The 27,355-nt window shown below is 40.6% G+C and overlaps 1 protein-coding gene across 4 annotated transcripts in view; it reads left to right on the top strand.

Annotated features, from left to right (window-relative positions):
- Positions 1-206: 206 nt before the first annotated feature.
- Positions 207-27,355, top strand: part of sdk1a (sidekick cell adhesion molecule 1a) — a 266,359-nt gene continuing 239,210 nt past the window's right edge. For 3 of the 4 annotated variants that reach the window (XM_047807755.1, XM_047807754.1, XM_027159289.2), the window contains exon 1: positions 207-1,386. In XM_047807755.1, the coding sequence (XP_047663711.1) occupies positions 1,092-1,386 (295 nt within the window). In that variant the 5' untranslated portion in view covers positions 207-1,091. The remainder of the gene's footprint in view (positions 1,387-27,355) is intronic. The other variant, XM_047807756.1, reaches the window with a different exon arrangement.

Genomic DNA, 27,355 nt, shown 5'->3' with positions numbered 1-27,355 from the left:
TAGTGTAGAGAGGACAGGGTAGTTAAAGCGAGGGGGCAGTTTAGAGAGGACAGGGGAGTTAAAGCGGGGGGGAGGGGTCAGTGTATAGAGGGCAGGGGAGCAGACAGAGGAGTTAAAGCGGGTGGTCAGTATTTAGAGGGCAGGTGGGGGCAGTTTAGAGAGGACAGAGGAGTTAAAGCGGGGGGCGGGGAGTGACGCGGTGCAGTGAGGAAGTCAGTTAAAGCGGAGCGGAGTTGGAGTGAACGCGCGCCTCCACACCGCTGCTGCAATTTGCCGGATCTCTCGCTTTCCTCCGCAGATCTTTATTCGCTTGTTGCTTGACTTAACATTTACAGACTCGAGTCCGCACTCAATTCCCAAACTTCTAGTCGCTGGAACTATCTTAGTCGCGTAGCTCGTTACTGCTCTATGTGACTAGTTATCCTTCTGCAAGCCGCACAGAGGCAGTCTGTTATTATCCGCTGTGCGAAACCTGATCTCTGCTTTCCTCGGGAGGGAAAAGTCGGCGTGCTGCTGAGAAATATTTAGTAAATGGTTAACGGAGCCGGAGTGTTTACAAGCGACGCGTAAAACTCGCTAGTCGGATGTAATCTGAGAGACGCGGGAGGCAACAGCTTGTTTTTGTTCACTGGAGCTCTGAGTCTCTACGTGTTGAAATAAATAAGCACGAGTTTAAAAGGCTGATCAGCCCCGGAGATGCGAATGAGACATAAGGAATTCACCCGAGGATTTTAGGAGTAACGATGGCTGGATGGAAACACACCGTGCGTGTGTGACAGACTCACGGACTGCAGAACTTTTCAAATCCTGGAGCATATTTATGATCATTCGGAATAAATATTCGGCCACTCGGATGAGTCTTGCTGGCTTTACAAGACACATAGGTTAGGAATCGGAAGCAGAGGGAACAGGTAGGCTGCGCAGGAGACGCTTGGATCTTTACGCTCATCCGTAGATAAACAGCTCCATGTCTGCGCCACGCCGCAACAATTCAGTCTGACTTAAGTTCGTGTTGGATTTGCGAGCTCGAGGCAGGAGCCGGGAGCCTGAGATACGATTTTTTTTAGGATTACACATCTTCACGCTTGATCATGGAAATGGTTCGGTGTATTCGGGGTGGATCAGAGAGCGGACGGAGACGCGCAGACAGCGGGCACGTCGCGCCGATTTTCGGATCAGCGCGGCGCAGCGACCCGGGAGACAAGTGCCCTGATCGAGGTACTACAAAGAGCAACATGAAAGGGACCTCAGGAGTCGAGAAGACGACTGATCACATGTCAGGCAACGTAAGAAGTTACAAGGGAAAGAAAAAGTTGGCGTTGTGTACGAGGAGTTACTGGGCGCTCTTTTGCCTCCAGATCCACGTGTTGAAAGCCGTAGCGCAAGGTAAGGAAATTAACTGCACAAATCAAACGTGGGGAAAACAAACAAACAAACAAACAAACAGGAAAAAAAACGGATAGAAAGATAGATATGGGTATAGATAAAGGAGCTTTAATGGATGAGTAAGCAGCGCCTCCCGTATGGAGCCTGCGGCCAGTATGGGAAGGTCGGCCTGATTTCAATAAGAATGATGATGTGACGTGTCTGTCTGTAGCCCTGAAGCATGTCAACTACAACTACTATGGCACAACAATAAAAGTCATTAAGGTCAGACGAGCCTGTCCAAATCTCACAGATGGCGCACACACTGCTTTCCACCCAGCATTTGGGTTATATTATACAGAAAGGAAAGACTTTCCTTTCTGTATAAACAACTTCACTTGATCACTTCTACCAGTAGATACTTCTTACCAGAAGTCGGTGCATTGCTTTTGTCTGTAGTCAGAATCCTGAAGATTTTCTTTCTTTCCATCACAGCTGTGCTTCTTTCTTTTCTATATTTATCTAAAAGCACGAGTTGGTCATCTGCAGTTTAGTCACAGTGCTGACTTAACACCTCCAGTGTTGCATTAACACATCCAGGGTTCATTAAAGATGGGGGATTTTGCTGTCTGTGATCAGCCATGCGTGATTATTGATAGCAGTCTCCATTATTTTGACTGTCTAGTGATTTTCATTGGAAATAATCAAAGAGGCACGGTTTGTTAAACAGATATTTTTTTAAAAAAATAATTTGCTTAATATTGCACAGATTAGAGTTAAAGGGGATAAATGAATGAATAGACAAGCGCATCCAGCTCCTAGCCAACTCCGCCCACCAAATATGTATTTCGGTCTCTTGAGATGTCATTTGCATTTCTGAAGATGGGAGCAAATTAGTGCGAGCAGTTATCCTTTTAAAGACGAGCCTCGTAAACAAGCAGCCTTCACACTCAGACGGCAGACACTGGGATCGAATGTGTAACGGTGTAGCATATGTGCAGAGTCAAAGAAGACTTGCAAAGAAGACTGTTGCTTCTTTATGGAAATAACAGCGGGGCACTTGTAGGGATGCATGTGCACAGCTTGGTTGTTGGCCTCTTCACGCCTATCAGGCACCGCTTGACTTTCAGTGTCCCAGAACGGCTTTACTGCTCGCACTACATGACATTTATAGCTTGGAATGTATTGTCTCGTCAGTGTATCTGTGTTCACACTACACAGTCCAGCTGAGACAAGACTCATGTATTACACAGGCTTTCACCTTGAGGCATCCCTGGCAAAGTGCACCTGATCCCAAAATCCCATTGTCTCATGAGAATGATGAAGAAAAAAAAAAAACGTTTATCAGTTGCTTGCAAAATGGAGCCTGAACAATTTGAGGTGGTTTCTTGGATCTTTTTTTTATTTTTTATTTTTTTTATTGTTTTTGTAAATTATTCTGCCAGATCTTGAGCAGCATTCCCTGCATTTTCAAGTTTTTGCACCGTGGCTTTTGCTGTGATTACATTCATGATTGCACTGTTGCACTTACAAATACAAGCACTACATGCACCAAGTTTTGTCCCTGAAAATTTTGAAAAGTGGCTGCAGTTGTTCATAACGTGGGCGGATTACATAACAGCATGTCAACACTTAACGACACACACGCATGCAGCGCTGAATCGAGTTTCTCAAGACTTGTTAGTGTTTTTGTGATTGTTGTGGCCAGAAACGCTTGTTTTGCTGCGATTTTTCTTTTCAATTCGTGACCTTTCCCCCCCCCCCAGAAAACTACAAATTACAGTGGTGAAATTTCAAGCACAAGAGTCTTCTTTAAAACGGTGGGATAGATGTGCAATGACTTTTTTTATGACTCATATTCTACACCCGGGAATATGGAAGAGGGATTTGGCTGAATTTGAGTGTGTTGTGAAGATGACACATGATGCATCTCAGCGATTTAAAAAAAAAAAAAAAATTGTAAAAATTGTGGAAAAACAGTGAGAACATTACAGAGTTTGTTTGAGTTTGCTTGATTTTACAAAATCGAGAATTCCTCGGTGGCTGTTAAATAGGGCACATTAGTGAAAGTGACGTGACATAGGGGGGGGGGGGGGTTGGGTTGGGTTCGGTGCCTTGCTCAAGGGCACCTCAGTCGTGGTATTGCCGGCCCGAGACTCGAACCCACTACCTTAGGTTTAGGAGACAAACTCTCTAACCATTAGCCCACAACCTCCCTAATAAAGTCTTTTTTTAAATACAGCAGCGCTGTTAAATTCTCAAATATAATTGGTCAGAAGGTGTTGATTAATTCTACATGATAACATTGTATAATAGCAGTTGTCAATTTCATGTCAATTCTGATTCTGGAACCAGACTCAGAAGTCAACCTCATCCTCATTTGGGTGGCACTGGACAGGAAATACTAAAAATAATGTCATTGTAAACAATGTCCTTTCTTTACAATGTTTAATTGTATATTATAACACAGTATTAACAGCATTACAGATTAAACTGTTAGACAAATCACAGGTTTATGTTTGAATATGTGAATATGTTAGAGTTTAAAATTTCTCAGGTGGTTAAAGGGCTGGGTTTTTGATTGGAGGATCAGGGTCCATTCAAGCCTCAGCACTGCTAAGCTGTCACAGTTGGGCCCTTGATTAAGGCCCTTAACCCTCTCTGCTCCAGTTGTGCTGTATCATAGATGACCCTGTGCTCTGACCCCAACCTGCAAAATTGGGATATGGGAGGAAAGACTTTTACTGTGCTGTAATGTAGATGTGATAAAATAAGAGCTGCTTCTGATGGACAGGGATGGTTTTTGGTAGACGTTCCTCTGAATTGAAGACTCCTAATAAATGGATTACAGCAAACTACCTTGTAAGTGTCTTCTCTAAGGAGACTAGAAGTGTGTGCTTTAAGATTTCTCAGTGATCTGATAAGCTGCGGGGGGCACGGTGGCTTAGTGGTTAGTACGTTCGCCTCACACCTCCAGGGTTGGGGGTTCGATTCCCACCTCCACCTTGTGTGTGTGGAGTTTGCATGTTCTCCCCGTGCCTCGGGGGTTTCCTCTGGGTACTCCGGTTTCCTCCCCCGGTCCAAAGACATGCATGGTAGGTTGATTGGCATCTCTGGAAAATTGTCCGTAGTGTGTGAGTGTGTGAGTGAATGAGAGTGTGTGTGTGCCCTGTGATGGGTTGGCACTACGTCCAGGGTGTATCCTGCCTCGATGCCCGATGACGCCTGAGATAGACACAGGCTCCCCATGACTCGAGAAGTTCGGATAAAGCGGTAGAAAACGAGTGAATTTCTTTCTATTCACCTTATTTACTCGAGGGAACGTTTCCTTATGAATCCAATAATTCGACCGATAGCGTATGTTTCGCCGAAGTTCCATACGGATAAAAGTATGACGTGATGCTGTTTAATAATTCGAATGAAAACGTTATTCATCCCATACACAACCGGAGACAGTCTGGACATATGTAGTGACATTCTTTTTTTCTGTGGTGTAATAAAAATATAATAACAACAGTGTAAAAAAATAGAATTAGTTTGTATTCTTTTTAAAAATGGATTTATTGAAAAATTGATTTATGAATGTAAAGCACAGAGGAGGAAACATGGCTATTGTGAATAAAGTGCAGATGTTTGCAGTTGTGTACAATTGGTGCAATCCCTGCAGTCTTTATGTCGTACAAAAAAGTCCCGAAAAGTTATATAATAATAATTCTTTAACATTTAATTGCTCTACATTGTTATTACAACTGCATGAGTGTACCAGAGGTACCGGATTTGTGTCTTGTTATTTATTTATTTTTTTATTTCTTGCTTGTTTTTTTATTCCACTATGAACAATTTTCGCATTCCAAAGTCTACAGCCATATCAGTAATAGTTACTGTTTAACTCCGAATGCTGGGAACAGGGCTCGAGATCCCTCGCAAGCTGCTTTATACAGTAGGAATCATTTCAGCTGGCTAATTTAGCCAGACGTGACATGTTCACAGCTTGGTACTTTTTATTTATTTATTTATTTATTTATTTATTTATTTATTTTTAAAAGCCAAATCTTTTTGAGTGGTAAAGATGCTATGCCGGTTTTGGTGCAATGTCACTTAATATTACAATTTATTTATGTACTTTGTAAAGGTTGAGGAAAAATGACTTGTAAGCAGTGTCAGCCAACTCCCAACTTTTGTGTCAAGGTCTTTTGATATCCGGAGAGCTCTCAGCGGCGTCCTGGGAACGGGTTTAGCTGCCATCGATCCAGTTTGAGAAGCCAGAAGCCGTTATCAGCGCACATAATGGGATGCGTCTGACATTCGAACCTTTTCTTTCGGTTTAATGCGGAAATAAAGCACGATGTTTGACATATAAGATCATCCAGTTGATGAGTTTAAGTGTGCGAAGTGATGTCTTGTTAAACGGCGTGCCAAGTCGGCACGGGCGAGGATTAGTGCCAGATTAAATCAGATCATTCAGAGAAAACCGTTTTCTTTAAACGTCCGTCAGCCGTCAGTCTTATCAGAGATTGGATATGAGTGGGTCAGAATTGTTTGTTCTGTACATTTCATAGCTGTGTTTCTTGCCTAACAATGTGTGTGCCTGTAAAAATAATGACTCATAATGTTTGTGCCTGTTGCACAGATAAGTGCAGTTTTTTTCCTTCATGTTATGTTAGTTCATTATGCTATTGCTTGTACATCACGGTCTGCCAGTGCCAGCAGACAAAGCCACACTACTACTCGTTCCTCGGTGTAAACCTTTGCATTTCATTGCCACACCATCTGTGCAATCAGTCGCCCGCAGACGCCTCTCGTCGCTCTCATTCTCTTCGTTTCACTTTTTAGATTTGTTACTTTTTAATATAAAAACATTTGCCTGCATTGAAGGGGTTGGAGGGGTAAGTGGGTTCTTTGTCATTGTGGAACACCAGACAAATTCCCAAGTACTTTCTTGATTGTCATTCTTTTGGGCATTGATTTGTAGATGTGTGTTTAAGCAGGAGGCTTTCTAACCATAACCGATTGATTTTCACGGCCGTAGAACGTCGCACGCTTTACCATCGATTTCACACGTGCTATTTCGCAGTTCGGTTGAAGACATTAATTCATTCCTGTACTGAATTATAGCTTCCTATTCAGCAAATGAAAATGAAATACTCCAGAATATGAAATAACGCCCGAGCCCATGTGTATGAACTTCAATTTTCTTTCCTGTGTCTTAAAATAATGTCTTAACGTCAGTTGTAATTTCAGAGATAGGAGGTTAATGAAATGATAAATTGCTGTCCCTAGGGTAAGGACGGCAAGCGAGTGTTTTTATTTAAATATCTTCATTTCGATTTCACGAAACTTTGATTGCATTCGCAATTAATTGTACGACATCATAATTGCTTTGACCAAGGATTACACGTTTACATTTGCCTTTGAGTGTTGTTTAAATCATACATCTAGATAAACACAGAAAAATATCATCGGAATGACTATACAGAGTAATTAGATCAAGGGGAGAAAAAAAAGCTTCTCCGTTAGCGCAAAGAGTTTGGTAATAACCTCAGAGCACTTGTTAGATAATGCAAACCTATTACCTCTTGAAAGCTTCATTTCCTCTTTACAGATTGGTAGATAATAGGTTCAGCCCTTAACTGTCATCTCATCTGTCATGGGAAGTGGAAGCAAGAAATTCATTTTGACATAAAAATGTTCAAAGTTTCACATTGTAATGAAAAACGAGCAGCTATTGATAGCAAATAAAGGGCAAGCCACATTGTCATAACCAGGATATGTAAATCGTCACATCCTCATGACAGATTGAATGGCAGTGAATGAAGTTGTCAATGTCTTTTTTATATATATATATATATATATATATATATATATATATATATATATATATATATATATATATTGATAAGCTTAGAAGGTGCGACAACAGGATGCTCTTTCAGTTTCACAGCTTTAATACAGTATATAATTTTTCTCCTAGCTCGTGTTTTATATAAGTTATGATGTATATATAAATATTGTACATTAACATATTATTGAGCAGTATGGATAAAATGTTGCTTAACAAATAAGTGAAATTGGGGAACAGAAGCCTTTTAATATCACCACATATACATCACGTATAGTATAGTGGAATTGTTTTCTTTACATATCCCAGCTGAGGAGGTTGGAGTAGGACTACAGGCGCAGCAACGTTCGAGCAGGAGGCTTAAGGGCCTTGCTCAATCGCCCAACAACACAGAACCATAAGCACTTGAGCCAACACCTCCCCTAACTCTGTATGATATATATATATATATATATATATATATATATATATATATATATATATATATATATATATATATATATATATGCAGTTCCTGTGGTTCTAACAGACAAGAAAGCAGAAAATATACGAGTTTGGTATATTACCATGAAATGTGTTGTACTATGGCACTATATGTATGTATACCATGTTATACTTATACACCATGTTACATAACCTGTACTACTCTGCATCTGTGATCCGACCTATGCAGCCCTATGAGACGCTTATACGCCATATGAGAACAAACCATACTCTTCATACTCCATAATAAATTCCAGATTATAACTTTCTAAATTCCTCTGCATATACTCCACTCCGTACCCCAGGTTATAACTGGTATTACTCCGTATACACTCCATGATACAGCCAAAGTTAAAACTCATAAATATAACTAGGTATACTCCATGCTAAATCATTTTCCCTGCAAGATATTGTCCACAGTATTGTCCATACTTGACTCCATATGCTGTACCATGTACTACGATTAACGTTTCTCTGCATCGTCCATACTGTATTCCGTGTCAGAGCAACGACAATAACTGCTATTACTCTGTCCTATGGGGTGTGCAGTACAGTATCTGTGCTATAAAATATTACTCAGCATACTTATATAAACTATTATATTGCAAATGCCATGGTAATAACAAATGTTAGTCGGCAGACTCCATAATTCACCCCATGTTATGATATGACCAGTCTTGCACTACATTCTCAGTGCTATTTCACATGTTATAAGAGTTACTCATATTACTTGACATACTCTGTTATATCCAATGTTACAGCCAGCATTGCTTTGCATAATCTTCATACAGTTCCCCATCTCATCCAGCATTACTACAGTACATATCGAATACCTAAATTATAATAAATAGCACACTTCATAATATGCTCCGTATAACCCAAGCTATACCCCCATGTTATAACTACTATTACTCTGTATACTCTGTGTTATAAGACATGACTCTACATGCACCATACTATACCCCTGCTTATAGCCAAGAATACTTTATATAATCACTACTATAACTCTGGATATAACCAATATTACATCCCAGTTATATCATATGTATAGAAATCCATAGTACTCCCTGCTGTAGCCCTGTTTATAATCAGTATTACACTATATACTCCATGTTGTCCCCCTGTTTATAACCACTATTACACTATATACTCCATGTTGTCCCCCTGTTTATAATCAGTATTACATTATATACTTCGTGTTGTCCCCCTGTTTATAATCAATATTACACTATATACTCCATGTTGTCCCCTGTTTATAATCAATATTACACTATATACTCCGTGTTGTCCCCCTGTTTATAATCAGTATTACACTATATACTCCATGTTGTCCCCCTGTTTATAATCACTATTACACTATATACTCCATGTTGTCCCCCTGTTTATAATCAGTATTACACTATATACTTCATGTTGTCCCCCTGTTTATAATCAATATTACACTATATACTCCATGTTGTCCCCCTGTTTATAATCAATATTACACTATATACTCCATGTTGTCCCCCTGTTTATAATCAATATTACACTATATACTCCATGTTGTCCCCCTGTTTATAATCAGTATTACACTATATACTCCGTGTTGTCCCCCTGTTTATAATCAGTATTACACTATATACTCCATGTTGTCCCCCTGTTTATAATCAGTATTACACTATATACTTCATGTTGTCCCCCTGTTTATAATCAATATTACACTATATACTCCATGTTGTCCCCCTGTTTATAATCAATATTACACTATATACTCCATGTTGTCCCCCTGTTTATAATCAATATTACACTATATACTCCATGTTGTCCCCCTGTTTATAATCAATATTACACTATATACTCCGTGTTGTCCCCCTGTTTATAATCAATATTACACTATATACTCCATGTTGTCCCCCTGTTCATAATCAACAGGTATAACCCTAAAACTAATATTTCTCTACATACTCATTGGTATACCCTTTGTTACAGTCATTATTACTCTAAAGCTCTAGTCTACAGTATAGTTTATACTCTACTCCATGTTACAACTAATACTCTGCAATACAAATAATACTCTGCATCCTCCATATTATATCCCACATCACAGCCAATATTACTCGACATACATCCTGGTTATAATCGGTATTTCTCCACACAGACCTGTAAAAAACCTGTTTTACAGGTGACATTTTCTCCCTTTTCCAAAGGGACGTCAGCATCAAGGGGTCGTGTAAGTGGTAAGTATTTCTACACGTTAAAGCGTACGTCACCGAATGTATGTGTACAGCAGTCAGTGCAATAGGCAATGCAATAGCCATTGCATATTCTACAGAAATAAAAACAGCATGGACTCGAGTGACGTTTTGAGTGAAATTATATTCCATGGTCTGCTTTTCCACAGTTGTCACGAAGGCACAGAATTCAAAAAGAAACCGGTTGTGTTATTAGTAGCATGTAGCAGGGGCGGTTCTAGCCCTTTTTTAGGGTGGCTTCAGCCCCCTGTCTATAATCTCAGCCACCCTAAAACTAATAGTATTTTTTACTTTCATAAATAAACAATAAAAATGACTTTAAAATGCAGGACATGTCGTCGATGGGAAAGAAAATTATTTATCAGTTTGATCCAAGAGCGATTTTTTTGTTTACTTTGCTTTTACACGCATGCGTTGTAGTCTTTCAAAAGTGCGTCTTCGGCTGTCTGCTGTATTTGAACGGAGAAGCACAGGTACGCGCAGCGTGCACGCGCAGTCAGAGCTGGAGGCGTTTATCTATAACGTTAATCGGCGGAAAGACGCAAAAGCAGTGAAATTTCACTATTCTTATTACCAGAGTTGAAGCACAAACAAAATATTAATGCAAACAATCCATTCAATACTAAATAAAAATAACATTCATTGATTTGGTCTTTGTCTTGTGAATATTTATTTTTATTAACGACTGCATTGATTGGACACACTGTTTTTTAGAGAATACACACATACATGAACCGATCTGATTCAAGACTGTCATCATTACATCATGCATAACATTTTGGTGTCCACTTTTACCATTTTAAATAATACCATAACTTTTGGCTTACTATGTAGTCATATAATATATAATATAAAACTCTTCTTGTTTTAAATTCTCACCGAAGGGCTAAAACCCCCTAAAGATGAAACCCTAGAGCCGCCCCTGGCATGTAGCTACGTAGGTCACGCTAACTAGGTACATCGCATCGAAGCCTCATAACGGCTCCTAGCTAAATCATACAGTTAGTGGCAGGTATACATATATCATTGTATTCTTAAGCCCTGTATTATACTGCACATGAGCTGAAACTATGATTCTTAGCCATGTGTACAGTAAATGATCCTCTCAGGCTGTAATATGGTGATGTGGGATTCATGCTTCAGGCTGAGAATTTTGTCACCGCTGAACTTCATGATAAAAATAGCTAGACTCCAGGCTTGTTTTGCCTGCCGCTTTGGTTTCATTTGCAAATCTGTCATGAAGCGATGATATTTCAGCTTCTAACCTAGCTGGACTGTCTTGCAGATTTTAGGTTACATCCGTCCTCGCTAGTGCATCACCGGAGATGCTTCCTCCAAAACAGACTCCCTTTATTAATGTCTAGTTTAAAATCATTTGTTTTAGCCCAAGGAAGAGATCAGTGTTTGTTAGCAGACTAACTAATTTGCTCGAAACAATCCTTTATGTCTAGAGCTGAGTAACAATAACGAAATTGGAACACAAATTGTCATTTTCTTCTCAGGTTATAAGTTCATTAATTCATTCATTTGGGTTTATTTGACAGAGATTTGGCACCTTTGTGTGATGTTCGCCGGACGTGTAGAGAATATTATTCTCAAAGCACAGCTCAGGAACATAAATCATAGCAGCAATGTTATGCCAGCTTTTCCATAAAGCCTGTTCGCCCACGGTTATTGATTCCGAATGGCAAATCTCCCACATTTACAGCTTCTAGTCTTTTTTTTTTTCTCTTTTTGCCATTATACTGTGGATACATTGTAATATCATACAGTACGAACGCTGGATATTCTCTCTCACTCATTTTCTACCGCTTATCCGAACTTCTCGAGTCATGGGGAGCCTGTGCCTATCTCATCGGGCATCGAGGCAGGATACACCCTGGACGGAGTGCCAACCCATCGCTGGGCACACACACACACTCTCATTCACTCACACAATCACACACTACGGACAATTTTCCAGAGATGCCAATCAACCTACCATGCATGTCTTTGGAGCGGGGGAGGAAACCGGAGTACCCGGAGGAAACCCCCGAGGCACGGGGAGAACATGCAAACTCCACACACACAAGGCGGAGGCGGGAATCGAACCCCCAACCCTGGAGGTGTGAGGCGAACGTACTAAGCACTAAGCACTAAGCCACCGTGACCCCCAACGCTGGATATTATCATAAACAAATAGTTTAGTTATAGTTTATAGAGGTAAGAGTGATGTTTTGTCCCCCCTGTGTCTTTTTTACCCTAATCCCTAGTGCTGGTCTCTGTAATATCAGAGCGCATAATGAAACGTAGATCCATGTGAAGCTCAGCGTGAGAAACAGGGCTTGGTTTAACACAAACATGCTTGTTATCTGTTGGAGTTGCTGTGTTGACTGTCAGGCCAGGAGGTCAGTGTGGAATCGTGCAGAGACAGGAAACACCTGTTGAGGCTCACTCCTGCTGCTCAGAAACAAGATGAAACAGAGCATCGCTTTTATTTTTTATTATTATTTTTTTTTTCCGTGGGATCACATCGAAAGCTTATTGACTTGCCGGTACGATGGAATTACAGGAAGGGTTTATGAGCTTGTTCTTTCACATTCCTATATATATATATATAAAAAAGGGCATAAATACTCTCTGTGGTACGATGGTATGGGGTGGAAGAAAATATTTGACACGTTCAGCATTTTCCTCCATTCCTAGATGAGAAACTCTGTAATCTTTACTAGCGTTGTTAAAATTTGACCCTGGGATGCTGGAAGCAATCTGTCATGTGTACCAAATGAAGTGACGACGCCATTTACATCTCCACATTCTCTCTCTGCAAACACACGCTGTGCTCAGAATCCCAACACGCATAGATTTGCACAAATGATATACGCCGGCACGAAGCCGGCTTTGAGAAAGAAAAAGAAAAAAAAAAGCATTTTAAATGTAGAACTCACGCAAAGCTCCCAGTGAGACATCTTTCTGAGTGACGGGACACGGTATTGTATGATTGTTGGAAAGCGAACGAGGTTGTCGCAAAATTAGTGGCTGGCATCGCTTTTGCTTAATGCATGTTTTTTCTCTTAGGCTCTCTTGCGAAATTAGTAATCTGAGTGAATGCTTGCTCTTTATCCTGTGCAGTAAGTGTGTTTTCTCCATAGAGTGGATGTCTCTGTGATCGCAAAGTTGCTCAAATCTTTCCAGTCCACAAGCAAAACAATCCCTTTCTAGTAGAAGGAGATGCATACAGGGTGTAAATACACTGCAGGGAGATAAATGTGCAATGAAGAGAAGTGCTTTAGTGAATCCAATAAACAGATAAATGATCTATTCCCTTGTTTAAGTTCATCCTAAAGGTGTTCAGTGGGGTTGAGACAGAGTCAGGGTTCAGTACAGGACACTCGAGATCTTCTACTCCGACCTTCACACACCGTGTCTTCATGGAGCTCTGTGCTTCGTGTACTGGGACATTGTCATGATGGAACAGCGTTTTTTTTTTTTGGGAAGAGAAATATTTTCAGAGCATACGAAGACATTTTGGATAATTGCACGTAATTCCAGTTATGGACAGGTGAACACAATCTTTTACAATTGTGTATTTTGTAGTCCTGATGCAGGAAAAACCTTCGCATGCTGTACAACCGAATCAGGTACATGGTATGGATTAAACTTAGAAACTACACCACCAGTGCCAAGGAAGTTAGAGTTAATCATCCCTTTCTTTGAGGCCGTAAATTTACGACTTTCTCCTGGCCTGTGCGGTAGAAACAAATATTTTTTCAAGCTAGCCGACCGTGAAATTCCACAGCATCACTTATTTCTCTCGTGCACACAGGCAATGACTTCGGTAATGGTCTCTTGCCTGTGGAAGCCGGCCTGCAGCAGGCCACTGCCCATCAGTGCTGTATGAAAATGAGCCTGATGATGTGGTCTGGTGGCAAGTTGATGTGGATGTGGAATGGGGGTTGTTCAGCTCCCCAGCAGCTGTTGTGTATGCTGGGTTGTACTGCAGCAGGTGGTTGATTTGTGACCACCGGCATGCCAGGTCTAATAACCCAGACTGAACCCCATGACATTAAGGGGGCAGTTGGAGTCTGCTAGAGCAGCGGATCTCAATTATGTGTAAAGAAATAATTAAAAAAATAAATAAATACACAAACCTTCATGCGATTGCAGCACAGATTCATTTTCTGGATCTGATCCTTTTATCGGAATTAAGTACATTACACAAAGAAGTACAGAAATGATCGGAGGCATCGGAGCATTTTGTTCGAGACGTACAGCCAAGCCAAATCTGCATGGTGTATACACTATAGAAAGAGCTAGTGAGTAAGATTTGTCCAGTCGATAAATAACAGCCGTAAGCTTAATATAATAGAGTCATAAAATCCCATAATGCACCGCAAAACAGCGTAGTCTTACAGACGTGAACCACACATTATGCAATTTGCGGTATTTCTAGGAATTTTAAACAGAAATTATTCTTTTTTTTTTTTTTTTTTAACTGTAAAATCTCGAGTTGTTGAATTCGTGACCAGTCAGCTAGCTTCTAAAATTGTTCCCTTCGATGCGAGGTGATTATGATCTCCACCTTGTGATTTCTAGCTTCTAAACTTGTTAACCTCGATGTGATGTCATCAGAAATGGCACACAGATTCTCTGTCTGCACTTCCTGGACTCCTGAGGGAAAGCATGTGCTAAAGAGTCTGCTTCAACATCGTGATGGTTTTTTTAAAATTTTTTTGCAAGGACTGAGAGAGAGAGAGCTGCCACCACAACACCCAGTCAGCTCACAGACAGGAGTGTGAAAATCGGCACGCTCGTATCCCTTTTATTCACGTAATGCTGACAAGCTGCTATTTAAACCCCGTTCTAGACATTTGCAAATGGCACGCCAAATACTTTTCTAATCTGTACTTCTTTGTACTACATTTCCCAAACCTGCTCTTTCTTTCCATAAAACAAATGCCGGTGGATTATCGCCCGAGGGCGAGATATATTTCTGAGAAATTGTTTCTTATTTGCAGTCAGGAGCTTGGAGTTAAACGCTAGCGAATGGTGTTATGGCGAGGTATTCCTCAGTGAGCTGTTTTTAATTCCAAGACTCATCTATGCATTAGTGCTTATTGGCAGGACCATGATGATCAGCTTAATCACGTCTATCGGAGAATGTAAATGCGTCCTCCTTAACGCATAACAAACTGCACGGGCTTTTTTTTTCTCGTCATGCCTCGCTGCCTCGCCAAATCAAGCCTCTTTTGGTGTAGGATAGAAGTTATTATTATAAAAGTCCCATTAATCGATTTATTTTATTAGGTATTGTGATTAATATTAGTGTATATTTGATCATTAGAGGATAGGAGAAGATGTACAGTAAAAGCCTGGTCTTGTTTTGTACTGTTTTCGTGCGCTAGGTAGAGATTAGAGACAAACGTCTGTGTTTGTTTAGCCGGGGCACGGGCCGTCATCTGGTGCCGCCATCGAGCGTCGTGTTTTAACGCACGAGTCTTTCGGACGATAAGCTTCAGCAGGACCATGATTGAGCTGATAAGTGTTTGAGGAGTTCAAACAGAGCATCGGGTTTCTGTGCATGCCGGAGACTTTGTTGTGATACGTTATCAAGCCGTTTTAAAGGTGCAGCGGCACTCGATTTCTCTTCGTCCTGCCAAATTTGACCGGCTAATTTTCTCTTCTCATCAGCAGCCCTTTTTCTGTGTGAGCCAGGTCGGTTAACACTGAAAAGCCTGGACAAAATAAACGATCAACAACAACAACAACAACAACAACAACAACAAAAGCAATTCATGAAGACGTTTCTGCAATGAGTCATGTGTATCAGGGAAATTTACATATACAGTACACTAGATTTACATAAGCTGTTAGGACTAAATATTTTTAAAAAATGTATCATCTATGTATATATTTTAGCCTCGTAAGGAAAATGGCAGTGTTAAATATAGCCTACAGAAAAAAAAAAAACAGGAAAAATCTTAGAAAAAAAAATACTTGTACATCAGATATTCAGTCTCTCCAGGAAATGAACCAGACATCAAGTAAACTTTGGCATATTCAGACGAGTATCAAAATGACAGCAGATTTTCCTGCGAGTATAATTTCAACACAAAAACAAAGCAAAAAAAACTCTCTGCAAGTTTCATCACAAATTTAACAATCACAATAAAAAAAACACTGGATACAAATAAAAAAACACAAATAGTGTTTTTTAAAAAAAAACAACAACACTATTTTATATTATATAAAATATACTGGAGGGACTGGCTAAATCCAGTAACTGTCAGAATCACAAACAAACAAACAAACAAACAAATAAATAAATAAATAGCAAGATTTATACACTATTTGTTTATTCTGGCATTATTTATTGCTATATCATCAGGTTGCCTACTGTAGTCCTAGTTCCATCTGACTAAAGAATGAATGTAAGATTGTGAAATGGAAATTTTAACATTTTGCTTTTTTTTTTTTTTTTTTTGCAAAAAAAAAAGCAGGTCAGATGAAAATTTGCACAAAAGCCTCCATTAAGACAGAGAAGGAAAATGAGAGGAAATAACATTCTACGCTAACCGAATAAACCCGAGAAGCCGCACCGGCAATTCTACGACGTTATTTTAGCAGCTTACGCTAAGTCGCCGGATAGCCGCTGTGTAATCAGCGATAAGGAAATTTCTCTAACGACAGGCGAGGTAGTACACGGCAGAGGAAGAAATACATCACGCCTAATATTGTTGCCTCACATTCGTATTAAGGTAAACGGTTGGCGTTCACCTAAAATTACAAGGTCAATTAAACTCCATGGACAAACTGATTATGGCTAAGTAATGTAATTAATGACTAAAGGGAGGGAAGGAGGGAGGGAGAGAGAGAGGGAGAGAGATGGAGAGATAGAGAGCAGGTGCTAAGGGTGAACTGTAACTAGAGCTCTAAAATAAAAAAAACAAAACAACAACTTCACAGCCATGAATGAGGGCAAAGAACCAGCGGTTTCCTTATTATGCAGCCTTAATGGCGTCGTGGTTGTCAGGAGCAATGCGTCTTACTGAGACGAGATCGTGTCTGCACATTTTTTTCAGGTGATCCACGGTTCAATTCCACCTTCAGTCTAATGCCTACGTCTTACCGTCTTATTCCAGCGTGTTTGTCTCATGCCTTTTTACTGATATTTTTATGGACGTGGGTTGAATTGACCTATAGTTCAGATGATGAAGCTGGTGTGAAAGTGTAAAAGATTCTTTATGTCGCTGTGGGAAATGACCTTGAGCTCCATCCATACTAAAGTGCAATAAGAACCCGTGGAAAGTATAATTAGAAAGGAGCGGCAGTGTGCCGCGCAACAACGCTCGTCAAACGGTTACGGCCTCCGTCTCAAAAGAGATGGCCTTTTTTTTAAGGGTATACGAGAGAGGAGGCGGCTTCTGGTTTTGATAGAAGATGAAGGAGTTTATCATTGACAGGCAGCCTTTACGTCAAGGTTTAATTGAAGAGCGTCACGGCTCCAGACGTCAGCTCGGAGAGGAAAGCCGGAGGTGTGAGTGACAAGCAGACAGGCTCGCTCTAATACTGCAGACTAATACAAATAGCTTTAGTCTAGAAGTAACCTAAACGTCCTGCACAAAAGATTAAGCAGTTTCAGCGTGGATGTAACAGACGTGGCTGCTGTAATCAGGTTCTCTCCAGGGTCGCGGCCCTGAAATACTTCTATTGCCTCTGACTTCTTTCTAATCCTTCCCTGCTTCCAAATCGACGTCGTCGAGTTCGGGGTCTGACCGCAGGGTCATCCGCGATACAGCGTCCCTAGAGCAGTGGCAGCTTCGCAGTGCTGGGGCCCGAACCGCGATCCTCTGATCAACGACCCAGAGCCTTAAATGCTTGAGCCACCACTGCCTTACATATATAACAACTTCTTGTTAATCCTAACCCGTAATTCAGACCATGTGTAATAGCTCATGATTGTGGATTATCGGTAGTGATAATGGTCTTTATCTAATAATGACCGTAAGATATGAGCTGTAAGAATCTGAAGTATGGGAGAGAGAGGTAATGTTTGGATGGGTGTCGTGTCAGAGTTTATCTGACGGAAGAGGAGCAGGCGGTGTGTTGTGAGACTCGGTGAGCTGAGTGATGAAAAGGAGAGAACGTGTAGAATGTGAGAGGTGACATGTTTGATAACCTATAAATAATGTGGCTAAGAGTGGGTGGTGAGCGAGAGAGAAGGAGAGAGAGAGAGAGAGAGAGAGAGAGAGAGAGACTAAAACAGAGCTCCTAGAATATTGAGGAACTTCAGGGTCAGGTTTATCTCCGTTTGCACTCCTTCTCCGATAGCTCTGGGTTTGTTTCTCATGGGGAAACCTCTACATTTTGCACAGAAGATCTTCAATAAACTCAAGGAGGCATACGGTGTCATTTCCTTCACTCTGCACTGGCTTAAATTTAGCTCTGGTGGAAAAAATGATGTAATTCTGAGATCCTGGCCATCGCGCCAGCAGTGGCCACCTATTCGACTGGGGTAGGGCTTTTGGATTGGCAGTACTTTACTAAAAGTAATCATATCCAGGGCCAAAGGTTTGTGTAGTTTGAGTGTGTGGCTTATTATAGGGTTTTGCCCTGTGGACATGATGTGTGTGTGTGTGCAGTGCTTGGCAAAGAAAGAAATTACACGTCTGGATGAAATGGCAACATCAACACATTACGGAAAGGAACTGTTGCAATTAATGTGTGTGGGTGGGGGTGGGGGGGTGTTTGGGAAGAGCTTTGGAAAAGGAAAAAAATCAGCACAGACTTCCATAAGTACGTAAGCACTTTCAACCAATGAAATGCAAGCCAGAGAGAAACCGAGTAAAGAATCGGATGGAAGAATCTCCAGGATGAATAGTCTACACTCTACAACGAAATGGCTCTTTTATGGATTAAACAAATTGCTCTTTTATGGCTTACTAACCCTCTGGCTATTTTTATTTTTTAGCTTATGCGAGCACACATAAGCTCTCAAGCCTAACGTTTACATACTCAGCTCCGTCCACCAAGGTTCAACTCTAGCCGGGTTTCTATAATTAGGTTGCGTGCTTTATTATAGTGGTTCTCATTAGTGAGCTCAGGTTGCATCATGCTGATCCACAACAAATAGCCGTGTGTACTTACTAGCCTTGATGGACCAAGCACTACTGCACTACTGGTTTAAGGAGAATTGTCATTTAAATGTATTGAATAAGCCTAAAAAACATTGAACAATACTGCAGTATTGAGAGCAGTGTAATATTTTATCAGCACTTTGGGTGTGTAAATTGGATCTGGCAAAAGTCTAGCAACAGGAAGGCTGTTCGAAGTGGACTAATTTTAAAAAGGTAGCTTAAGGAAATGGAATTATTATTCTGGGGATTTAGTCTTGTCCAAATTCTTCATGTCAGTCATTTTTACTGTGTGTGTGTGTCTGTGTGTGTGTGTGTGTGTGTGTGTGTGTGTGTCTGTCTGTGTGTGTGTGTGTGTGTGTGTGTGTGTGTGTCTGTGTGTGTGTGTCTCTCTCTGTGTGTGTGTGTGTCTGTGTGTGTGTGTGTCTGTGTGTGTGTGTGTGTGTGTGTCTCTCTGTGTGTGTGTGTGTGTGTGTGTGTGTGTGTGTGTGTCTCTCTCTGTGTGTCTCTGTGTGTCTCTGTGTGTGTGTCTCTGTGTCTCTGTGTGTGTGTGTGTGTGTCTCTCTGTGTGTCTCTGTGTGTGTGTGTGTGTGTGTGTGTCTCTGTGTCTGTGTGTGTGTCTGTGTGTGTGTGTGTGTCTCTGTGTGTGTGTCTCTCTGTGTCTCTGTGTGTCTGTATGTGTGTCTGTGTGTGTCTGTGTGTGTGCGTGCATGTGCGTGTGTGTGTGCGTGTGCATGTGTGTGTGCGTGCGTGTGTGTGTGCTTGTCTGTGTGTGTGTGCTTGTCTGTGTGTGTGCTTGTCTGTATGTGTGTGTGTGTGAGTGTGTGTGTGTGTGTGTGTGTGTGTTTGTGCTTGTCTGTGTGTGTGTGTGCTTGTCTGTGTGTGTGCTTGTCTGTATGTGTGTGTGTGTGAGTGTGTGTGTGTTGGTGTATGTGTTGGTGTGTGTGTGTGTGTGTGCTCGTCTGGAAAGATTAAGCAGTATTTTACCTTCTATAAAATGTCCAGCAGAAAGAAACCCAGGTAATAGGTATCCCATCTGGAAGCATATCCATTATATCCATTACATTTTTACGCTTTCCTTTCTCCATGAAGGGCTCTATTCTGCTATTCTGTCATATCTTGCCAAAACTAAAATGAAACCCAAGTATTGTCCAAGAGTTTAGAATGCAGAGCAATAAAATAGAGATGACATTTATAAGGACTTGTTAGAGAAGCAAAGCATCTGGGGGCTTTGAAGTGTATTAGAGTTCCTATCACAGGCACAGACTATCAAGGCCATGTGTTATGGTCATGTGATCTACTGGTCTTCAGCACAAAGTTAAACGAGCGGTTATAATAAAAGTCTAAATAAAAATAGTTTGATAGCCATGAGTACATTGTGATGACACACACATCTCTGTGATTCATTCAACTTCCTGTTCCTTCACTGCAGACCTCAACTAGTAGCATTGCATCAGATGTATATTGCGATGATACAGTAGTTTGTGGACGCCTGACTGTCATGACCGTGTGGTGCTAACAGTTTTGGAAGCATACGATCGTCTCCAAATGTTGTAGCTTTACAGCTTCCCTTCACTGGAACTCAAACACTGTTCCAGCATGCCTCTGTGCACATGAAACACCATGAACACATGGTTGGAGATGGGTGGAGTGCGAGAACAGAGGGACTTTTTATTTATCTCTTGGTGGCCCTGGGATTCAAACTCACAACCTTCAGATCAGTAGTACAACACCATAACCTCTGATGCCCCTTTTCCATCGAGGCAGTTTGAGTGCTGGTTCAGAGCCTAATTAGAACCAGTTCTTTCTTTTTCGACCGCCAAAGCACTAGCATTGAACCAGGAAAAGTGGTTCTTAAGTAGCACCAAAACGTTGCTGGTCTAGACTTAAGAACCACTTGCGTCAGGAGCTGGGGGCGGGGCTACTGTTAGCGCATTTGATAATGTACCTTAAGTATATTAATGTTTAATACACTTTTACTTTACCGCGATATGACACATTATCAGCACACATGATAGTAGGTAGCTACATAACGTTATGAAAAATAACGTTATGTACTTTATCGATTACAACCTCCGTTTATACAGATTACACGGAGCCGCACGTACACGTCGGATTCGCCACGTTTGGATGCCGATGTAGGTTCACAAAGCCATGAGCATTAACAGTAAAGCAACATCTGCCATTGTTGTTGTGTTTGTGTTTGCCGCTGCTGCGCTAACGTTGCTGTGTAACGTGAGACGTATACAGTGACGTCACACTCTGCGCTGTGACGGCTCTCTAGCCGGTGGAAAGGCAAACCGGTTCTTAGAAGGTTCGCCAGTGGAACCAACTTTAAACCAGCACTAGCGCTAGCTCTGAACCAGCACCCGGTTCTTTTTGGTGGAAAAGAGGCATGAGCTTCCACTCCCGCACAAATTGAGATTCCTGACCATTGAACACGGTTTTTGGGATGAACTGGAACACTGACTGAACCCCATGCTACAATAGTGTCTGATCTCATGCATCATCACACATCCAGACAGACACGATCCAGCATCCAGTGGAAAGTCTTCACAGAACACAGGGTGGAGATTATTCTAACAGTAAATCGGTCTGATACGAAATGTTCAAGAAGGACATAAGGGTGTAACAGTCAGTTTTTCCAGGACGAAGCTGATAGAAACAGTGAGCTTTTCACAGGAACCTTACACTCCTGAGTGCTTCACTTAAGCATGACTAACCACATTACACCATATGTGTGTGTTTACTCTAATTGTTGTGTCTTTACTTTGGGTCTTGTCTACAATCCAGGCCTCAGTTGAGCTCTTTCAGGGACACTCCAGTCTTTATAAACACCCGACTGTGAATTCCACACATAGATGCCCATTGCATCATTTGCATTTGGATCCTCATCAAGTACATCGATTTGTTTTTTTTCCCTCTAACCAACTCCAGGCAGCTCGAACTGTTTTCTGTGATACGACCTGACATGCTTCAATAAGGTTCATTTGTTTCTTTGATCAGCATTATCACTGGTCATAATTAACACAGCAGCCCAAGGTTAAATGTTGGGCACAGAGCCACCGGTGCTGAGATAGATACAAAGATCGGCCTGCTTTCTAGTTAAGTTCCTTTCCACTGAAGCCTTTGTTTACAGAAGCTGTCAGGCTGAAATGATCATGGAGATTAATTTATCAAATACTTGAGCTCGTGTACTTTTTGGGCTCATGGAGCCTGCAGTAACATTCCAACACTTTAGATTCTGCTGCAGTGACATTGGTTGTTTGTCCCATGGGCACCGAGTCTAAAAGTAGACTGTAATTGAAAGGATGTCTACAACCTTGCCTTCGGCCAGCTCAAGTGCACTATGTCAAAGCCCAAGTGCCTTCTGAATGGTGTAATTAATCTGCTGCTACAGAAACCTGTTTATTACTTTCCCCCCTCATCCTCATCTTTATAATGGAAGCTGGCGCATAAAGAGAAAAGAGCTTCTTGAAGACGGGACTCTGGTTTTAGTACTACTGAATTAATCTAGTCAATAATTAATCAGTGCAAAAAAAAAAAAAATTTTTTTCCATGGACATATTTTTCCTATATATTACTCCGCACTACAAACTCAAAGAGATTGAACGGTATCTGATGTATTAATAATAATTCATTTTTATTTTCATTTAATTATATATTTTGGTGTCTGATTTCCACACCCAAGATTCCTGATTCATCACAATGAAGCGAAGGAAGATAAAAGAATAAATATATTTTACTTTCTCTCACATCTGTACGTAACCCCAGTAGATTACTAGGTAAAAACCAGCTGTGTTATGCGACGGCGGTCTGTCGGTAATGACGGCGTAGCCGCTAACAAAATGAGATGAGAGGCTTGACTTTACACTAGAGGCTACCTTCTAGTGAATTTTTGTCTTAACTATATAATAGACAGTCGAGCATTGACGGCATTCCGTACACGGCCCCCCAGCATGCGGTCTAGCAGCTTGTTCTGAGAAGTACCTGGTTTTTAAATAGCAGCTGTGTTTAACATGACGGTGTGTGACGTGCACGCAGATGAACTGATATCATCGGGATATGGAAAAGACTTTTTCTGAGCCACTGCATGGAGACACAGTTCATAATCTGTCTTCGTCCTTTCCCAGTCATTCTAATCAAATACAACTTTACAGTCTGCACTTATACTTTGCTTTTGTTTGGTTATTTGTTTGCTGTATATCAAGAACTTCCTGTACATGCAATAGCTCAATTTGGGGTTAAAAATGGGCGACCTTGGAATCCTGCCTCGATATTATTTATTGTTGGGTTGGTGTTGAGTTCAGAATTTGTGCTAGAAAGGACATTATTCACATTGACATTATTTCCTGTCCAGTGTCACCCAAATGAGGATGAGGTTCACCTCTGAGTCTGGTTCCTCTGTAGGTTTCTTCCTCATATCATCTCAGGGAGTTTTTCCTCACCACCGTCACCTCAGGCTTGTTCATTTGGGATAAATGTTAGAGATTAATAGTAACTCAATTTTAAACTTTACATTTTTTATTCTGTTTCTATACCTCTGTAAAGCTGCTTTGAGACAAAGTGAATTGTTAAAAGCGCCGTTTAAATAAATGGAATTGAATTAAGTATTAGTGCAGGTTGCAATTTTGACTCCCATTTTGACCACTAGGTGTAATCGTAGCTGTATAGAGCTAATGGGGCAGGAAGCACGCTGCCCCACGATTACGCTACATCTAATATAAAGCAAACAAATTGACAGAACATTGGCTTGTATCTGTAAAACAGAAACGTTTTTAAAACGATTGGTCAATCAAAGGATTTGTTGAATTTTAATCGACTTAATTCATCGGTTTTACGTGAGTAACAAAATAAGTTTTCATACCTCCAACAAGATTCGCTCGCGTATCATCAAAGTCGTAAATAATATGAAACACAGAGCTCACAAATGAACCCAAGACACTGGTGTTTTTCAAAAGACACTCAGTAGTAACTCTGTGTCGTGTGTTTTAACGATCGATGACGATAATACTACATGAATCGATCACGCTCGCTCTACGTCATTCAATCAGGTCATTGAATCCGACTGACCATATGTTCGTTTTTACCCCCAGTGTATTAGCATTAGCATGGTCCGTCCTGCTTTAACCGCCAACGTTCAGTGCATTTGTGATTAGACTTTTTTTTTTTTTTTTTAGTTAAAAATAAAACCGATGAATGCTACGTATGCCATATAAAAGAGCGATATAAAAGTAAATCACTTCAGTGAATCGTGTTTCATTACAGCAAAAGGAAACCTTGCACGGCATGTTCTTACATAACCTACAGTCAACAATAGAATCGGCTTCATCCAGTCTGGAATATTACATTTCAGCTGCATTTTTTTCTTTTAATGTCTGCCTACATTTCTTTATCACGTGCCACATTACTGACTCGAGAACGGACTCGTCAAATGAACGAATCAGTGCGGTCTCTATATATATGTTTAAAAAATACACAAAAAGCCCCTTAATCAGTGTAATAAATATTCTATTTTAATACTGTGTATAATTTCAGGAACTAGCCGTTAGCCATTATTTTTCCTAGACTTATCATATTCTACTTTCAGAGCCTGGGTTATTGGTGTTAATGAAGAGAACAGGTAATATTAGGTTTAAAATAAATTTATAGCCTTAGTTTCTGCTCTTTTAAAGACTCACAAAATGCTGATGCGGAGTTCGAGTTTGGCTCCACGGCTTAAAGGGGTTTTATAGCAATTAATACTGTGACGACTCTAGCGAATGTACAGGGGCATGGAAGAGGCAGGGAAGTGAAGTAAGGCTTATGTACCTGAAATATACTGGCCACAGACTTCATTCTTTATTTAGTTATTACACCCTCACTAAACACACTTCTTGTGCACACATGATTTGGTAAGTGAGAACTGGCTTGGCTCTTGTGAATAGATGTAGTTTGTGTTAACATCCCTGGGTGTTCTGGCATAATCCGCTTTGTTCGGGGGTCATTAAGCACCACAGGGTACTTCTCCATCCATCCGTGCTCGTCTGCTGTGTGGCCATTGTCCTCAAGAGCGTCCAGGGCCTTGATGAGCATGCTGCAGATGTTTGCCTTTGCCGTCCCTGCCAGCTTAGTGGCGGGTCGCTTGTCTGGTTATTTTCATATCATAATATGCTTTTTTTTTCTGAGGTCATAACCTCTTACGCCACGCGTATGTTGCAGCACAGCGGTTTTTGGATTACCCACCATGAGAATAAATGAGACGCCCGACACGACCGGTGTTTCCGTGACCTCAGAGATGCCCGCTTTCAGAAGCAAGGCCTCTCGAAACATGCAATCCCATCAGCATCATTGTGCAATTGATGCCTTCAATTAGAATGACTGATTGTCAGACACTTAATATTATTTGAGAGTGTGGCAGCTAATTATGTTTGTGCATGTGTCTGCTTCATGAAAAAAGATGTCCGGTGGGCTTGCCACAGATGCTGAGCAGCTGCGGGAAGAGTATTAAAATAAAATGAAATCCCTTTGTGAATGTTTGTTGCTGATGCCACCCAAGCATGTACAGCTTAAATGGAATCTCTAATGTCTGCCTGGCTATGCTTCATTTTTATACTGGGAGCCATTTTCAATATTTTATGTGCTATCTTTCTCATTGAAAGCTCAAAAGACTTGCTCAGGAATTAGGGTACATTAAAGTGCATATATGTATAAACATATGCATATATACTCTGTACTTTCCAAGCTATAACACAGTCAACTCCAGAATTATTTGCACGCTAGTAGAGAATGGGCAAAGGTTATTGCACAATATATATATATATAATTTTACTATTTTGTAAATAATTGTATATTTTTTCAATGCTATGGTGAATTATATTGTTAATGAGAAGGAATTCAAATGCAATAAAATATATATATGTATGTATGTATGTATATATATATATATATATATATATATATATAAATATATATATATATATATATACATACATACATACATATGTATGTATGTATGTATGTATGTATGTATCTATCTATCTATCTATCTATCTATCTATCTATCTATCTATCTATCTATCTATCTATCTATCTATCTATCTATCTATCTAATTTTTTTTATTTAGAGTGCTTTGTTTATCTGCTGGTTGACCGGATTTCTCGTAGCCTTGATCTTCCATGCATGACGTGTCTGTCGCTTTCATCAGTAGCAGGGAACTTTGCTCTGCTCCGATTCTTTACGTTTGTGTTTCTGCTGCTTGATGCCATTGTTCTAAGAAGCTCCGGGGCTGCCTGTGGGGCACCGTGGTCTGGTTTCTAGTTAAGACCAAGCCCACATCCGTTAGGTACAGATACAGATTGCGAATCAACTTTTTTTTTCCACTTCCATAGTTTGTCTGTTTGGAAAGATTTGCAGGAGAGAATGTCATTGTAACGAGAGAATCATTGTAATGAGATCGACCACAAAAAAGTTACAAGAAAAAGTGTCCACAGCTTCTGTAAAATATGTCGGTGTTGCATCGACGATGCTTTTTGTAGCTTTTGTTGTCGGCTAGCGTTAACCGAGATCAGGTGAAGACTGCCGTGCTTCTGGATGAAAGCAAGACACAGTCATACATCTACATGAAGTTTGTAGAAACACAATATCAGGTTTTCAGGTCTGGCTGAAGAGCACAGGATAAGAATATAAAGTTTTAAATGTTGTGTAATGAGGAGGTTTTACTGAAAGAGTGTTTAAACAGTAACATTAACAAAACTCAAGGTTGTTTAAACAAACATTAACAAAACTCACTAACCTGCTAGTGCTTATGCGAAAGACAATAAAAATCCAGACGCAATCGGTTCATGCCGAGAACATCACGAATACAGTGCTTGTTTTTTTTGGTGTCTGTATGAATGCATGTGTGAGTTGCATCATTAGTAACAAACTAGTTGATAATTCCGTTATTAATTGTGTGTGACCTCATGCCTTAAATGACTTAGATCCCCCAGTGTTATCCATATTTAGCCACAATGAGCAATTTTACAGCTCATTACTTACATGGCTTGTGTGTATTATATCTAATGGTGCCACTCTGCATTGGACTAGCTTGGAAACAAAGGGACCTCTGGAGTCTAGCCAAATGATTTGTGTAATTAGAAAAATTAATTTGTTTAAAATTCACAAATAAGAGTTTGAACAGGTGCGTAATGGACTCACAGGCTGCAGGTCGCTGAAGTAATAATTCATGCTTAAACAGCATCACAGGCTGATGTTTGTATTGTAACTGTAGAAAGTTTTTCCCTGTTGTTGACACTTCACGTGGCTCCATGAGACTCCAGACAAACATATGTGTCCCTGCTCT

Source organism: Tachysurus fulvidraco, chromosome 24, assembly GCF_022655615.1.
Source record: "Tachysurus fulvidraco isolate hzauxx_2018 chromosome 24, HZAU_PFXX_2.0, whole genome shotgun sequence".
Classification (NCBI taxonomy): domain Eukaryota; kingdom Metazoa; phylum Chordata; class Actinopteri; order Siluriformes; family Bagridae; genus Tachysurus; species Tachysurus fulvidraco.
The sequence above is the reverse complement of the archived record's forward strand: the minus strand, read 5'-3'. Positions and strand labels throughout refer to the sequence as shown.